Genomic DNA, 17,215 nt, shown 5'->3' on the forward strand with positions numbered 1-17,215 from the left:
CTAGCAAGGCAGTTGGGTTTGGTGGACATGCCTGCTGGAACATGAGAGAATGCAGGGCCGACTGAGCCTCAACCACTGTGCTGTTTTTATAGATTGCGATTCTTGGTGAGATTTCACCCACAATCAAGGGTGGGGTTATGCTGTTAAGAAGTTTGAAATTTACCAGTCCAGAAGACTTTTAGTTAAACGTGTGGATTAAACATGTATTTATTTCCATTCCTTCCTGAAAACCCCCTAAGTGGCAATAAAAGTATAAAGAAGTATAATGATAAGGGATTGGAAGAGGAGAAGCAGCATATGGGAGAAGGTAATAAAACTTTGGTTGCTGATAGATAAATGGCAGAGCTGAGAAAGCTGAAACCCCAACTTACAGTGTGGGTACCCACCAGGAAGTCAGCCAGTTAGCACCACGGAGCCCTGGAAAGCTCAGCAATCAGACATGGTAGGGGGAGGTGCTATGACATGAGACTAAAAAGCTGAAGTCAAGTTAAAAATTGGTGCAGGGAGTCGTTAGACTCTCAGGTTGTCAACCATGACATCCAGCCCTGTGCCGCACGCCTGCGTGCACACGTGTTTATCTCACACACGCATGCGCACATGCAGCCAGCCTGGAGGATAAAGCCAGAGCTGAAGGCAAGGATGAGCTCAGAAAAAAATGGATTGAGTGAGGACACTGTCCCCAAGTTAAACATTGGGACGTTTTTCTTGCTAGATAAAGGGATCAGTCGAAGGGAAGAGAACTACAGATTATGTTTGTGGGTCATCTAGTGAAACAGCTGAATGAAGCCACTGGTCAGTTTTCCCCCACCTGGATACCCAGAGCGTCCATTCAGTGTTTTAGTGACTCACTTTTAAATATGAAAGAACAGCCTGCGGCCAGCAGACAGAAAGGGGGCTTGGTGAAAACAATGTGGAATGTAAAACCAAGTTGTGATTCGTATCCTCAAAAATTTGGGAGGAAATACGGCATCTGTGCAAGAAGAACAGGAGACCGTGAAATGAACCATGCAGAAAACAAGAAGAACATTCATTCGTTTATTAATGTTTATTTATTTTGAGAGAGAGAGAGAGAGAGAGAAAGCGCGCATGTGTGCGTGCGCACCCACAAGTGGGAGAGGGGCGGAGAGAGAGAATCCCAAGTAGGCTCTGTACTGGCTGTGTGAGATCATGACTTGAGCCGAAATCAGGAGTCGGGCCCTTAACTGACTGAGCCACCCAGGCACCGCAAGAAGACCTTTTAGAAATTAATATATAACTGACTGTGGAACAACCCGGGGGTTAAGAGTGCATGCTGATCCCTGCACAGTTGAAAATGTGCATACAAATGACTTCCCCAGAGCTTAACTACTAATAGCTTACTGTTGACCAGAAGCCTTACCGATAACGTAAACAATTGATTAACACATATTTTGTATGTTATATATATTATATACTGTATTCTTTCAATAAAGTAAGCCAGAGAAAACAAAGTATTATTAAGAAAATCCTAAGGAAGAGAAAATACATTTACAGTACTGAACTGTATTTATTGAAAAAAAAAATCCATGTATAAACGGGGCACCACAGTTTAAACCCTTGCTGTTCAAGGGGTCAACTGTATATAACAGCAGAAACAGGGGCGCCTGGGTGGCTCAGTTGGTTAAGCATCCGACTCGATTTCGACTCTGGTTGTGATCTCACAGTTGGTGGGATCGAGCCTCAGAATGGGGTCTGCATTGACAGTGTGGAGCCTGCTTGGGATTCCCTCTCCCTCTCTCTCTGCCCCTCCCCTGCTCTTGCACACACTCTCTCTCTCAAGATAAATATTTTTTAAAAAATTAAAAACAATTTTTTTAAACATTTGTTTATTTTTGAGAGAGAAAGAGACAGAGTGTGAGCAGGAGAGGGGAAGAGAGAGGGAGACAGAGAATCCGAAGCAGGCTCCAGGCTCTGAGCACAGAGCCTGACACGGGGCTTGAATCCACAAACCGTGAGATCTGAGCTGAGGTTGGAGGCTTAACCAACTGAGTCACTCAGGTGCCCCTAAAAAAAATTTTTTTTTAATGTTCACAAATTTTTGAGAGAGAGAGAGACAGACAGACAGACAGAGTGCAGTGCGGGAGGGGCAGAGAGACAGGGAGACATAGAATCTGAAGCAGGCTCTAGGCTCTGAGCTGTCAGCACAGAGCCCCATGTGGGGCTTGAACTCACAAACTACAAGATCATAACCTGAGTGGAAGTTGGACGCTTAACCGACTGAGCCACCCAGGTGACCCTCCCCCTGTCAAAATAAATAAAAAGAAGAGCTCTTTAAAAAAATAAAACTTGCAAGAATGGAAAGATAATGTTGGAGATTAGAAAATTAGAAGATGAGCCCAGGAGATTCAACATCTGAACAGTAGTTCTAGCAAGAAAGAACTTGCTAGAAGAACTTTCTATTATCAAAGAAAAAAAAAAATAGAAGCATGTTGCTAGAATTGAGTGGTAATGTATTCAAATTCAAAGGGCCTACCAAATGCCCAACCCAGAGAATGAGAAAAGACTGACCTCAAGGAACATCCAAATGGAATTTGGGGATGGCAAGAGAATGTCTCAGAAGCCTCTGGAGGGTAAAAATAGGCTAGCTATCGAGAATTAGGAATCAAGAATGCCATCTTTCTTCTCAACAGCAACTGTGGAGCTGGACCCTTAAAATTCTGATGGAAAGTTATTTCCTGTCTAGAAAACAACTTTTAGTCACCTTAACACTCAACTCTGAGACTTGAATAAAGGCATCTTCAGTGTTTCAAACAATTAACTTTGGTGCATCCTTTCTCAGAAGCTACTAGATGATTTGTTCCACCAGATGAGAGGAAACCAAGAAAGAAGTCGTGAGATGCAGGACACAGGGGACTCCATTCAGAGGCCAAAGACAGTCCCAAGAGGAAGATGAGGGAAGGTGACTCAGGACAGTAACACAGAGCAGATCTGGAGGACAGGTGTCCACATAGGGCAACAGGGACCTGGAGCTGTGTGGCTAAGTCATATCTGACTGACACTGAGAGGCCACGTGCGCCATCAGAATCTGGGGGTGCATTGGTAAGAGATTCTTGAAAAACAGGCAGAATGAAACACACTCTAGTTCTTTTCACTCCAGAAAAAAAAAAGTCATACAAGCAAGGAAACATATGTGTAGTATTCTATGAAATCATAATACAAACTCTGAATATGGATTTAGTAACGATTTTCTAAATTGGGAGGAGGGGGCCTATGTGTGTTGTGGGGTGGGATGCAATAACTAAACGCTCAGCTTTGATAGCAGAAGGTTCACAAGTAACATCTAATATGACAGAAATCAAGAAACAGTAGAAGGAGCATGCTGTTTAGAAATATGGCTGTAAATAGAAGGAGCAGTTGAGAATTCAAAGTTGTTGCTTCTGAGAGGTAGGAATCAGCGATGGGGAGAGGTAGGGAAGGAGACACTTTTTTATTGTGTCTCCTGTAGTACCATTTGCATTTTTTTAATGTTTATTTTTGAGACACACACACACACACACACACACACACACACACATACACACACGTGCACACAGCATGAGCTGGGGAGAGGCAGAGAGAGAGAGGACGACAGAAGATCCAAAGCAGGTTCTGTGCTGACAGCAGAGAGCCCGATGTGGGGCTTGAACTCAGGAACCATGAGATCGTGACCTGAGCTGAAGTTAGACACTTAACTGACTGAGCCACCCAGGTGTCCCAAGAAGCTGTTTTTAGAGACGCTGTGAGTTAAAAGAATCATTGAAGAGGTGGCCAAAAAAAGTCAGTTAGGATGCTAACCCTGAAAATTGAGAAAGATACCGGACTGAAGCATGATAGTTACGTGAGTAAGGTAAGGATGCAGACAAGATGAAATGAGAAGGTAGTTAGAATAAAGCCTTTCCAGCCCATATAGTGGAATCCATATTGGGTTCCCTTTGCATTGAGTTAATGCTATTTTCTTCAGTGGTATCACTTTCTTATCTTTTTAAGGCCCCTTTATCCCTCTTCCCCTTTCAAACTTATAGTGGAAAAATCAGGCATGTACCAAATTTGAGAGAATAGTACAATGAATCCCTGCTAACTACCACCTGGTTGTAACAACTGATAACATTTTGTTTCGTCTGACCTCCTACTTTTCAGGGGAGGGGACTGATGAATTTTAGAGCAAATCCCAGATGTCATATCTTTTGAACCAATCATGTACATCTGTAACAGGTAAGGGTTTAAGAAAAAAAAAAAAAAAAAAAACAAAAAAAAAACTAGGGGTACCTGGCTGGCTCAGTCCATAGAGCATGTGATTCTTGATCTCATTTTCATGAGTTTGAGCCCCACGTTGTGCATAGAGATTCCTTAAAAAAACAACAAACTAAAATACCATTATCCCACCCAACAAAATTAATGACATTTCTTTGCTTCATGTCACCCAGTCCTTGTTCCATTCTCCCCAATTGTCTTAAAAATATTTTTACAGTTGATTTGGGTCAGATTCAAACTCAAGATCATCACATTAGTTTTGGCTGATATGTCTCATAAGGCTCTTTTATTTTTTTTTATTTATTTTTTATTTTTTAAAATTTACATCCAAATTAGTTAGCATATAGTGCAACAATGATTTTGGGAGTAGATCCCTTAGTGCCCCTTACCCATTTAGCCCATCCCCCCTCCCACAACCCCTCCAGCAACCCTCAGTTTGTTCTCCATATTTATGAGTCTGTTTTGTTTTGTCCCCCTCCCTGTTTTTATATTATTTTTGTTTCCCTTCCCTTATGTTCATCTGTTTTGTCTCTTAAAGTCCTCACATGAGTGAAGTCATATGATTTTTGTCTTTCTCTGACTAATTTCACTTAGCATAATACCCTCCAGTTCCATCCATGTAGTTGCAAATGGCAAGATTTCATTCTTTTTGATTGCCAAGTAATACTCCATTGTATATATATATACCACATTTCCTGTATCCATTCATCCATGGATGGACATTTGGGCTCTTTCCATATTTTGGCTATTGTGGATAGTGCTGCTGTAAACATGGGGGTGCATGTGTCCCTTTGAAACAGCACACCTGGATCCCGTGGATAAATGCCTAGTAGTGCAATTGGTGGGTCGTAGGGTAGTTCTGTTTTTAGTTTTTTGAGGAACCTCCATACTGTTTTCCAGAGTGGCCGCACCAGCTTGCATTCCCATCATAAGTCTCTTTTAACCTGTAAGTTTCCCCACTCTTTCTTTCTTTCTTTCTTTCTTTCTTTCTTTCTTTCTTTCTTTCTTTCTTAATTTCTTTCTTTCCGTTTACTCTTTGAAGATCCCGGGCATTTGTTCTGTAGAATTTCTTATATTCTGGATGTGACCTTGGAATGTTGGGTGATATGCTTCTCTATCCATTGTCTTTCCTACCAACTGGTAGTTAGATATGGAGGCTTGATTAGATTGAAATTCACTTTTTAAAATTGAGGTATAACTTACACCCAATGAGATACCCAGATCTCAGGTTCATAGTTAGATGAGTTTTGACAAATGCATACATTTTTTTTTCAATATATGAAATTTATTGTCAAATTGGTTTCCATACAACACCCAGTGCTCATCCCAAAAGGCGCCCTCCTCAATACCCGTCACCCACCCTCCCCTCCCTTCCACCCCCCATCAACCCTCAGTTTGTTCTCAGTTTTTAAGAGTCTCTTCTGGCAAATGCATACGTTTATGTAACCTATACTCCCTCGAAATATAAAGCATTTCCATCATTCCACAAAGCTCCCTCTCTTACTTTCCCTTGATCACTTCTTCCTTCCATGTGTACGAATCGAGTTATAGCTGCCAAGCACAGATAAAGATTTTTGCCATCTGTTTTAGCCTTGCCTTGCCTGTGGGTAATTTAGGACCCCTTTGGAAAGGTTGCTTTCTCCCTAAAAATAATGTAGAGAATCCTGCTGTTGTTTGTACGAACTCTCCTTCTCATGACCACGCAACATGTTTTCACTGGCAGTTTATATCAGGATGATTTCTGTTGCAGGTAGCAAAAATTGGGTTCCAAATTGACTTAAATAATAAAGAGAGTAAACTGGCTCATTTAACTGAATGTTCTAGATGTAGATCCTGGTTTCAAGTAAAGCCTCATCTAGTGACTCGACAATTTCACCAAGGGGCCGGCTTTTCGTTTTGTTTTGTTTTTCTACTCTGTCATCTATTGGGTCAAATTCATAATGTATTTGGGTCCTAGATGGCAGCCAGTGGTTCCTAGGACTGCATGCTTTCTCAGTCATTATCTGGCAAGGAAGAGAGATATTTTTCCCAGAATTCCTGGAAAAAGTCATGAGATTGGCCCTGATTAGGCTCAGCGTAGGTCGCATGCCTACCCCTAATCCAGTCGGCTGTTCAACTCTGGACTTGGTAGTAGAGTCTCCTCCTTCCCCAGAACAACCTGGATCTCCTAAATGGAAATCAGGAGATAACGGTGAGGAAGCATTGGCTGCTGTAGAGCAATGACTGCTATAATCACGAAAGCCCCAGTAGCCTCCGTCATTGGGACTTGCCTGGCTGTGCTTCCCTGGAGCAGCCCAGCTTCTGCACCAGACACCTTGCTTAACCCTTCCTCAGCCCGTCCTCGCCAGCCATCCAGAGATTTCTCTAGAATTTGAGGGTAGGGGTGGGTGGTCACTATATTCATTCTGACCTTAATGTTTCCAGCTGGGAAAAACGCACAGACCCCCGAGGCAGGTTTTACTATGTGGATCACAACACGCGGACCACCACCTGGCAGCGCCCCACAGCCGAGTACGTGCGGAACTACGAGCAGTGGCAGTCACAGCGGAATCAGCTTCAGGGCGCCATGCAGCACTTCAGCCAAAGATTCCTCTACCAGGTGAGAGGGCAGGGGCTTGCCACGAGGGAGGGGAGCCTGCTGGCCCTGGAGAATGTGCTGCCTCGCACACTATTTGTTGACCTGTTTGGTGAGCGGGAAGACGGTAGCTGGAAACATCAGTGCTCTGGAGATTTTACTCATCACGGTGAAATTCCTCAAATTCCGTCATTTCTAATTTAGTAACTCAGTGTCCAGCTTCTGTGTTTCAGGACTCAATATACCTGAAACTGACTCAGTATATCTGAGATATATACTATCTTTCTGCCAAGACTGGATTTCTCTTCTGGCCCCTCCATCCAAGTCCATTTATTCTAATTTGAAACCTGAAGGTCAGCTGTGACTTCTTCCGTACCTCAACTTTTGAGACAAAACAGCCACCTACTCAGTCCGTTAAGCATCCAACTTCAGCTCAGGTCATGATCTCACAGTTCGTGGGCTTGAGCCCCACATCTGGCTCTGCACTGACAGTGCACAGCCTGCTTGGGTCCTGTCTCCCTTTTCTCTGTGCCCCTCCCCTGCTTGCTTGCGCTCTCTCTCTCAAAAATAAATACACATTAAAAAAAAAGCCATCTAAATCTTTTCCTTTCTGCTATTGTTTTTCTTTAAATCTTTTTTATTTGACACATTCTTAAGGATGGAAGGACCTCTAAAGTTGTTGTGGATCAGGGCTTCGCAAACTATGGCCCATGGGCCAAAGTGGCCCACACCTGGTTTTGTAAATAAAGTTTTATTGGTACAGAAGCACTCCAAGTAGTTTAGGTATTGACTCTGGCTACTTACTTACACTGTAACAACAGAGTTGAGTAGTTTCAACGGAGACCATATAGCTTATAAAACCTGAAATATTTGCTGTCTAGCCCTTTACAGAAAAAGTTTATTGACCTCTAGTTCAACTTCCTTCTAACTGATCCCTGGTTTTCCTTCATCCCTCCCAACTGAACGGTTGGGGCAGCCTTTCACTTGTTCTCTTTGTTGGCATTGTTCTCTCTTCCTATCTGTACTGCCTATTCCCAGCAGAGCAGTCTTCACATATCACTGTCATTTGATCACTTTTGCTCAACATTTATCACTGTTTTTTTTTTTCTTTCTTCTTTTTTTTTTTTTTTTTAAGTAGTCTCCATGCCCAGCTTGGAGCCCAGCTTGAATTCATGACCCTGAGATCAAGACCTGATCTGAGACCAAGAGTCGGACCCTCAACCAACTGAGTCACCCAGACGCCCCATCACTGTCATTTTTTTTTTAATTTTTTTTCAATATATGAAATTTATTGTCAAATTGGTTTCCATACAACACCCAGTGCTCATCCCAAAAGGTGCCCTCCTCAATACCCATCACCCACCCTCCCCTCCTTCCCACCCCCCATCAACCCTCAGTTTGTTCTCAGTTTTTAACAGTCTCTTATGCTTTGGCTCTCTCCCACTCTAACCTCTTTTTTTTTTTTTTTTTTTTCCTTCCCCTCCTCCATGGGTTTCTGTTAAGCTTCTCAGGCTCCACATAAGAGTGATATCACTGTCATTTTAATCACTGGCTCAAAGCCTTCTGTGGTCATTACCTACAGAACAGCATCCAAATTTCCTACTCCAGAATTCAGAGTGCTATGATCCCAAATTAACTGTCTAATGGCCTCCTGTACTGTGTCCCTTCAGGAACCCTCCCAACCCCTCCTTCCATCCCATTAGAGCCTCTACCAGTGACCTTGTTCCCCCCAGCCACACAGCTGTCTTTGGCAGGACAGGTAGCATTACCAAGTTGGAACTCTGCATATTCTCAGGGGGCCTTGAACATGAAGCTTGGGATCTGTAGTAGAGTCTCTACAGAAGGTGGTGGATTAGAGGCTGGAAAACTTTTGAGCTGGTCCACAGCATTTAATCACCGAGTTTAGTCAGCATTGTTTCTGTTTGAAATGAACTCTAACCCCACAATCCATTTCTAAATTAGATACTTTCCTAGTTCGATGCTTACGATAGCTTTAATTCCGTTTAGCTAAGTACTGTTCATTATCAACTTTGCCTTTGTTTGCAGTTTTTTCCTCTGCTCATCCGAAGCAGGAGCTACCACCTCCCTGGGCCAGCCGATCTCCTCTTCTGTCTGTCAGGGCCGGTGCTCCTTGTAGAGTGAGAGAACCGTAGAAACCTCCATCTCTTTAGTACGGATGGACAGAAAGCACAGTGTTTATCACATCGACTTGTCTCCCAAGGTCAACTGTCATGCCTGTCTGTGATTCGTGCCCCGGTGCCCCGTGGCCTACCCGGTGCAGCCCTTGTGTAGGTTCTCATGCCAGGCCTTGTACTCCGCAGCCCCTTTCACACATGCCTGGCGTCCGGTTCTGGCATGTTTCGAAATTGGATGGGATGTGATCATTCTCTGCATTTCAGAAATTGTTCCTCCAGAGCTAGGCCCCAAAGACTTTCTCTGCCATTTTTCTTGGGTGGTCGTGGCTACAAAACTAGGAAGGTCTGGGTGTTTCTATCCTTTGTGTTAGAGACAAGGACACGTTTTAGGAGTCTCACACTGGTTTTGTCTCCCTGCTTATTTGGCTTCTCTAAGTATTGAAAAAAAAAAATCTCTTGAAGGAATCTTTTTTTCTGTATAATACACCAAATATGTTCTGTCTGTTGACTGAAATGTTTGGTGGGTGAGAGGGAAGGTTCTAGAGGTCACTTCCACTTGGTCTTTTGGAACCTTCATTTCTCTTGCCCACCCTCTCTCATTTTAGCAATGCCATTCCAGGCATGCAGAGGTAGAACTTTGCCTTGGAGAGTCCCCTACTACTTTTTTGAGTACTCTAAAAACGATTTTCCCCACTTTGCTGGGGTCTTAGGAGGGTTCTAGATAGAGGTGATGGTTCCCTTTTCTCTGTGAAACAAGATTCATATTGAAAAACGTGTTAAGAATCTTTTATGGGTCAGCTTTCAATGTCTCTCTGTTGATTTCCCTCTTCCCTGGATTTGCTTTGCCTCTCGCTTGCTCTGGAGCCATGTCCTGGTTACAAGTAAGAAGAGTTGCTTTCATACAGTTATTTTGGGGTTTGGCCTTGGCCCAGGGTTTGACTCGGAAGACTTAAGAGCTGATACTGTACCAATGGGCTCTCTTCCTCCTCCTCCTCCTCCTCCTCCTCCTCCTCCTCCTCCTCCTCCTCCTCCTCCTCCTCCCCCTGCTGGGCTCAAACCAAGACCTCGTTCTTCTTTACTTGCTCTAGAGAGAACACAAAATGCAGTTCAAGATAGAAGACGAAGGAGCCCCACGTCGCGGTCTCCTACAGCTCCTTCCTGCTTTCTGCCCCATCACACACATTTTTCAGTTTCTCTTCTCATTCCCCTTATTTCTGATACGCTCCCCTTTCCTGATGCCCCAGCGTGCCTTTGTTTGTTGTGACCGTCATGCACATACTTGTGTATTGCCCTTACAATTTCTCTTTGCCCTTTCTTCTGTGACCCTGCTGCGTTCCAGCAGGGATGCCCACCTAGTCGCATGCATTGTGCAGTGTGACAGGACCCATCTCACAACCTGCTACTATTTTCGTGGCATTCCCTTTACCCCCACTTTGGTCCTCCCTTAATGACTGAAGGATGTAGCCAGTGTCTACAGGACTGAAACAGATCATTCTGTGGCTCCTGATGTGTGGATGCCAAATCGCATTATCCAGAAACGGACAACTCCTTTCTTACTCTGCAGAGAGCCCCTTGGATTGAACTCTCAAACACCTGGGTTTTGTTCTGCACCCAGTGGGTGGATACTTAAAAAAAGGAGCCGGCCTTCCATACGTAACCTTTAATGCCCTTCCCAGAGCCTTTATTGCCCTCGGCTCTATTTGCTAGACATTCTTTATTTCTGAGTTTGTATCTTAAAATATTACTGGAACTTAGTGCTTAGTCCCCGAGGGACTTGAACTCAACGTGAGCTGTCTGGCTCGCGGCCTGCACCTCAGATGTCCCAACCCAGGGACAGTTACCAGGCAAGTGATTCAACAGTGTTACTTTCTGTTCCTACTAGTAAAGGAAATTGTCTTGTCGCTTAAAGTCACCTGCAGATCCAAGGATCTTTCTTCTGACTCTAATCCCTCCAGGCCCCTTTCTCTGTGGTTTTCTGCCTGTGCTCCAAGTGATACTTGGGATCTCTCCTTTTGGGCGAATTGGCGGAGAAGAGAAGGGGCAGTCGGTTGGCTTACTGGAGATGTGGGGTTTTGGGGTTTTGGTTTTCAAGCCATGATGTGTGGCTCGTATTTTTTGTTTCTCTTTGGCTTCTTTCTGTCCACTTCCTTTTCTTATTTTTCAAGTTGTACTATGTACATTGAGGGAGAAATGTCCAAAATAGTTAAGTGCTTTTCTTTAACTGCAAGAGGTAGCATTGTTGCAAGTGTCGGCTTTCATGGACTCCATCTCCTATGTTGTTCACGTTTATCAACCTCTGGCCTCTCTCCCTTCCCTATTGCTTCCTCTTCTGTCCCCTTTTCATAGGTTTTGGGGAGTGTGGATCTGATAAGATGAGAATAGGACGATGGCAAAGAAACGAAACAAAATGCCATAACTAAAGAGAGCCAACATTGTATGAAGTTTTAAAAAAGGCAAGGATTAAGAAAAGGGTTGATGATTCTTTTTAAAATTCTCCTCCCTGTGCTCTGTATACTAGTCACCGTTGATTTTGGTGAATAATAGAAATCCACTTGGTTCAACTTAAACAGAAAAGGAATTTCTCAAATGGGAATGGGGTAGTTGATAGAATTAGCAGAATGACGAAGAACCAAGCTCTGGCAGAATCCAGGGGCAGGCGAGGCAAAGGAATAGTTCGTGTAGGACATTGTCCTCTTGTGCTGCCATTAAACACTCGTTGCTCCAGTGGATTGTGGACTCTATCACAGTCGTAATTTCCAACAGGCCTCATGCTTTCCTGCCGTTCCCGGAAGTCCTGAGTGGGAGCATCGGATTGGCTGGTCTTTAAGTCATGTGCCTGCACCGGAGGTGCCATGGTGTTGGGAAGGGAAATATTTGCTAGCTGATAAATATTTTTGGTCTCTAGTTCAGTGCAGGTCATGGAGGCTGTCAGTAAAAGTTGTTTGGTCTGTTGAGGTGCAGGGTTGTGCAAAAGATGACTGTCAGCCCCCTGACGCCCACCGGGTACCAGTTGGGAGCTAATTTCCCATTGGCGCGTGAATGCTATGTGGATTATCCACTCATTCCAAAAAAAGACTTGAAGCAGCAGACAGTTTTGCTCTGAATGCTTCTTTACTTTCTTAAAATGACCTTTCCTGCGTTTCTTCCCTTTTGCTACAGCTCATTCCCCACCGAGTTCTCTTTGGCTTCATTATCTGAAATGCATGCGTATTTCACAAGTTCGTTCCTTTCCTTCTGTGACCAAATGCTTTTATAGCCACTGCTCTTCTGTGTTAACTGGAAAACAAAGCTGGAGGAACTTGGGTTTCATGAGATGTTGCACCCCACCCCCACCCTGCTCCCACCAAAATGACCTCGGGAAATGTCACATTTGGGAGATCTTTTTCAGGAACCATCAGCTAAGTCTGAATTGTGGTGGAAACGTGAGCACGTCCTCCAGGATGACGGTAACGGGCCCGAAATCGAGCACAGCCCAGCTTCCCACACCTCCGTGCAATCTCACTGTGCCGGGTAGGAGGCCCTTTGCTGAAAGGCGGCTCTGTCCCACCAGGGAACCTATGGTTTCAAGACTTAAACATCTTTTTTGGAACTTGCTTCGGAAGAGTTGCCTGAACTGCCACCTTGGAAAGAAAGTTTCTCTGTCCTTTCAGCCGGGGGTGGAGGGCCGGCTGTGAAGGGTGCGGGGGTTCTTTGGCAGTTGAGCTCCACCAATGTTTTCTCAAGCTGAGACTGAGCTCCATTCATCCTCCTGCCCGTGTGTGGCTCCGTCGCCCCCAGACAGAGCCAGCCGGCAGCCCAAAGTCTGCATTGAGAACTTGATCCCCTCGTGCGACGATTAAGTTTTAGTAAGTGAAATAAAAATGCTTCAGCAAAAAAGAAAAGAAAAGGAAAAAGAAAAGCAAGCAAGCAAGCGCGTGCGGAACGACGGAACAATACTTGTTTTATTTAACTATGAAGAGTTTTTGACAGCGCCCCCCCCTTCTCTGCAGGATATGAGAACTCTGGGTCCACCGCAGCCCTGCCCCAGGGATCTCACGGCAGAATTAGGCTGGGGGGTGGGGGGTTTGAACGTAAACAGTGACCCTCAAGGCCTGGAGTCCGCTCCCCTTTCTTTCTCCTGTCTCTCCTGCTCGCTTGCCACCTCGCCCCCAGCCCCACCTCCCCAGACAGGCACACACAGAACACTGAGCAACTTCAGGTTTGGGCCGGAGGAGAATAAAGGTGCTTTGTGAAGGGAAGCAAAACATTCCTGGGGGAGGTGAGGGGCCTGGGGCATGAATGTGCCCTCAGTCTGGGCTGGTTTTGCACACCACGGCTGCTCCCTCTCCCTCTCAGGCGCACCCAGGAGGGAGTTGGAGGGAGGAGGGCCCAGCCCCCAGCCAGGAAGCTCTGGGCGTGGGCAGGGCTTGTGGGAATGATTTCATTGGAAAGGCCTGCGATATTTTTTCCCCTCCCGTGTGTGGTTCTTGGAGAAAGTTGGAGGTGGTGGTGATTTCAGTCGCCCTGGCCGCCGCGAGCAGGAGCTCCTGCCGCAGGAAGGCACTGGCCGGGCCTGCCCGGCGGTCCGCTCCGGGCCCTCCCGCCACGCCTGGGGCCGGCTCTCTGCCTCCACAGCCCTGGCCCACCTTCTTCTGCACCCATCGTCCTCCCCCTCGCTCCCCCCTCTCCAAAGCCCGTCGGGGCCCTCTGTGTGCGGGGTTCTTTTTGGGTTTCTCTCTTTTGAAGAAAACTTTTGAGAGATGCAGATGTCACTTAAGGCCTCACGGTATCCTGTACAAAGTGCTCAAATGTGGAAATGAGTCCTTGGCATTTTTATTTTTATCGATCAATTTATTTTTAACCGGCGGCTTTTTTTTAATCTCTGTGTTCTGCTGTGTTTCTTGTGTTTAGTCTTCAAGTGCTTCGACTGACCATGACCCACTGGGCCCCCTCCCTCCTGGCTGGGGTAAGTACCGAGTTCTACTTCCATGTCCTCAGCTGTCTGTAGGCTGATGCTCTGTCTTCTTCCCGTGCGAGTCTTTCTCACTCCCATCCCTCAATTCTCCATTTCACTTTTCTCCAGCACATGCTGTGGGGATGCCCTAGTGGGAGGTTACAGGCGATGGAGCTGGAAGATTGGGAAAGTAACTGAGTTCCCCTGCACCCCTGTAGCATTCACCTGCCATGACTGAAGGGTTATGACCCTACGGACAGAGTCCCTTAGCAGCCATGAGACTGTTGGGTTTTGGTCCTGACTTTGAATGGTCTACCCAGCCATCCATCCTGTCATTGACTAAGACATTTTGACGCTGACTTACCCGCAGGTGCACTGGTTTCAGGTCTGTGGCTGTGCCATTGGAAGGAGCCACCTTACCAAACCTTTTTTTGCAGCCAGGATGTTGGAGGACTTCAGCCTAATTTTGACTAAAGAAAGCCACCTTTTTATTTGTGACCCAGTTGTGAAAGAGACCAGAGGGAAGCAGATGAGAGAGTTGAGCACTGGGCGGCAACTCTGTGGAGGCGCGTCATTGCTGATTAATAACGCCATGCTGGATTCTCCTTGTCATTGGAGAATTTTAAGTCCTGGGCGTGATTTGCCAATAATGAGTTAGAGGGATGGACGTCCTTGACTTGGGAGAGATTATGGGCGTTATGGCTATTCTGGGAAGGAGTAGCCATGCAAAAAGGGGTCATGAGAGATGGTGAGATTCCATGCATTCTGCAGCTCTGAACCGGGTCAGGGTTTTGTTCAATACAGCAAGAGTCCCTGCGTTCCGAAGAGGGCAGTTTTTGCAAGAATCAGCGTGTGCCGGCTTTAGTGTATTGGTGAGGCCAGTAGCAGACAGTAAATGCTAGTTTGATGGTGGTCACAGATGGTTATTAAATTGGGCAGGGGCATGCTCCCCAGTAAAGACAGAGAAGGTGACAATGATAGGATGAACATGACCTGGGAAAGTACAGCTTTTGAGCTGGATCCTCTTAGTGTAGACATGTTACTCCCTGCTAGTAATTTACCAGATTCCATCACCTCCCTGGGACCCATAGTGTGTCACTTAGGGAATTACCACTGTATTCCAGAGCACTGGAAGGACCTTGTAGACCTTCTAGGGGGATGTGTTGGTTAGTGAGGCCTCCAGACAGTTCTTGAAAATCACCGATGACCCATCTGGCTCTTTGAACTGATGAAAGGTCACAAGTATCTCAGAGATCAGCAGCAAGTCAAATGTGAGGAGTCAAACACAGGGTCCCTGGCTAGGCAGGGAAAATGCATCAGATTAAACAAGAATGTATGATGTTTGGCAGCCAGTAGACACTCTGACCCAGAGCCAGGGGCCCGGAGTTGTTCCTGGGTCTGCAGAGTCCAATGATTTCTTTCTGCTACATGGTCACCAAGTAAATCTGCTACATGATTTGGTTCTGCTACATGATGGTCACCAAGTAAGAGCATCTGCAGCGACTCAAAAATAGCTCCCAGAAGCCAAGTGTGAAATATCTGAGATGGGATTAGGAGCCATGGTCAGAGTCAGTGGTGTTTACATGCGATCGGGAAAACACACAAGATTATATTGGTATGAACCTGAGAAAAAAGAACATCTGGCCGAGGGCCAGGGAACCTTCCTAATCACATCCTTTGGGCTTTGTGTGGCTTTTCCAGGGCTGTGACAGGGCCACCTCCCCAAGAAGAGTTGAGAGTGAACAGAAAGAGCAGCAGAACCAAGTGAGAATTGTGTTTAGTGGGAGCCTGCTGTCAAAGCTGTGCTCTCCTGCTGTCAGTCCTAGGTCCCTTTCTGCTCCTCTAGGAGAGACCCCACCGTTCTCCCTGCACCCCGGCCCATGGGTTAGGATGCCTCAGGTTTAGATCCACATGTCTTCAGCCACCCTGACCCTGGCCATGTGACTACATGCTTCCAGGTCTGCTTCTTCCTGAAGGAAGCAAACTAGATGCTAGGGTTAGGGCTTTCCCAGCCCCTGAACTATGAAATTGTATGCGGTGAGGCAGTTCCAGGAGGCCCCCTGGCAGCAATGAGGGCATAGGCCCCAGACCGGCCGGACAGATCCCCCACCCTGAGGATCAGCATGGGCTTTGGCCCGTGGCAGAGCAGACACAAAGGATCTAGTTTAAAGCAGAAGCTTCTGGAATGGAAGGGGCCTCTCCTTTTTTTTAGAACCTTCTCAGGAAGCCTGCCTTCTGTGGGACAGTCCCATAAGCTTTTCTGAGGTGATGGTGAGTTCTGTAATAATCTTGGACATCTTTGCTTTCTTTCCTTTTGTCTGTGTTTTTAAAATTTCTGTCAGGTAATGGACACCATGTAAGACAGAGAGACCAAGGCACCTAGGTTGATACTGGGAACACTGCAGCCCGATGCTTGAGGGGAGAGGTGTGAGTTCCTCAGTTCTAGGCCTTTCTTAGCTTTTGGTTTGCCTGTACCTTCTAGAACTGGTTCTTTTTATTTTTTTAATTTCACCCTGTCATTGTAAAAGAGGGAGGGTCATTAGCATCAGTTATTTGGGGGACAGAAGCAGAATTGAAGGCTCACGAACTTCATGGGAAAGGTGACCTCTCTTGGGTTCGAAGCCTTGCCCCTCGTCTCCCTTGTCATCCACTTGGAGCTGACGGAGTGCCTCTTTCACTGCCTCTCACAGCCTGGAATCAGTAGCTAGTGTGGGTCTGCCTGGATCCCTCCCATGAGCACCCGAGCCGTCATCAGTGCCCCAGGAGAGGGCGAGATAGGAAAGATTGTCCAGAGGCCAGAGACCATGTGTCTGAGCGCCCCCAAACACTGGCCTGGCTCAAAACACACACTAAGGTGTAAGAACAAGGTGGGCATTGTAAGTGCCCACAGCCCCAGGCATTTATTGCACATGTGCAACACGACATTTTGCTGGGCTATGAGAATTTTAGAACAAAGCTTTGCCTTCACGCAGGGGGAAGGAGAGAAGGCAGACGGGAGTAGGCCCTGTGGTACCGAGTACTGATCAAGAAGGTACAAAGGAAAATGCAGCCACCCCACAATGACCCTGCCTGGATGGAGCAGTTGCAGGACCAGAGACCGGCCGATGAGGGACTGGGGACGGGACCCGGGTTGAAGGGAGGCTGGCCGTGCCTCCACTTTGCGCACAGCTGGATGCAATTATGCCTCTGGTTTCAGCCGGGGCTGCTCCCCCTCCGTGTTGCCACACCGCCCCCTTTCCTCCAACAAATCGACCAACCAAAGACAGTGCTGGATCTTGAGTTGGAAATGTGTTTGACCCTCCCCCACTCCCCAGTAGGGAAAGA

The 17,215-nt window shown here is 46.2% G+C and overlaps 1 protein-coding gene across 2 annotated transcripts in view; it reads left to right on the forward strand.

The window, feature by feature from the left end:
- The window catches only part of WWP2 (WW domain containing E3 ubiquitin protein ligase 2), a 151,288-nt gene that overhangs the window by 123,196 nt on the left and 10,877 nt on the right, over positions 1-17,215 (forward strand). For both annotated transcript variants that reach the window (XM_078438935.1, XM_078438936.1), the window contains 2 exons: positions 6,673-6,847; positions 13,849-13,903. In XM_078438935.1, coding sequence (XP_078295061.1) covers positions 6,673-6,847; positions 13,849-13,903 — 230 coding nt within the window. The remainder of the gene's footprint in view (positions 1-6,672; positions 6,848-13,848; positions 13,904-17,215) is intronic.

Source organism: Panthera onca, chromosome E2 (genome assembly GCF_046562875.1).
Source record: "Panthera onca isolate mPanOnc1 chromosome E2, mPanOnc1 haplotype 2, whole genome shotgun sequence".
NCBI lineage: Eukaryota > Metazoa > Chordata > Mammalia > Carnivora > Felidae > Panthera > Panthera onca.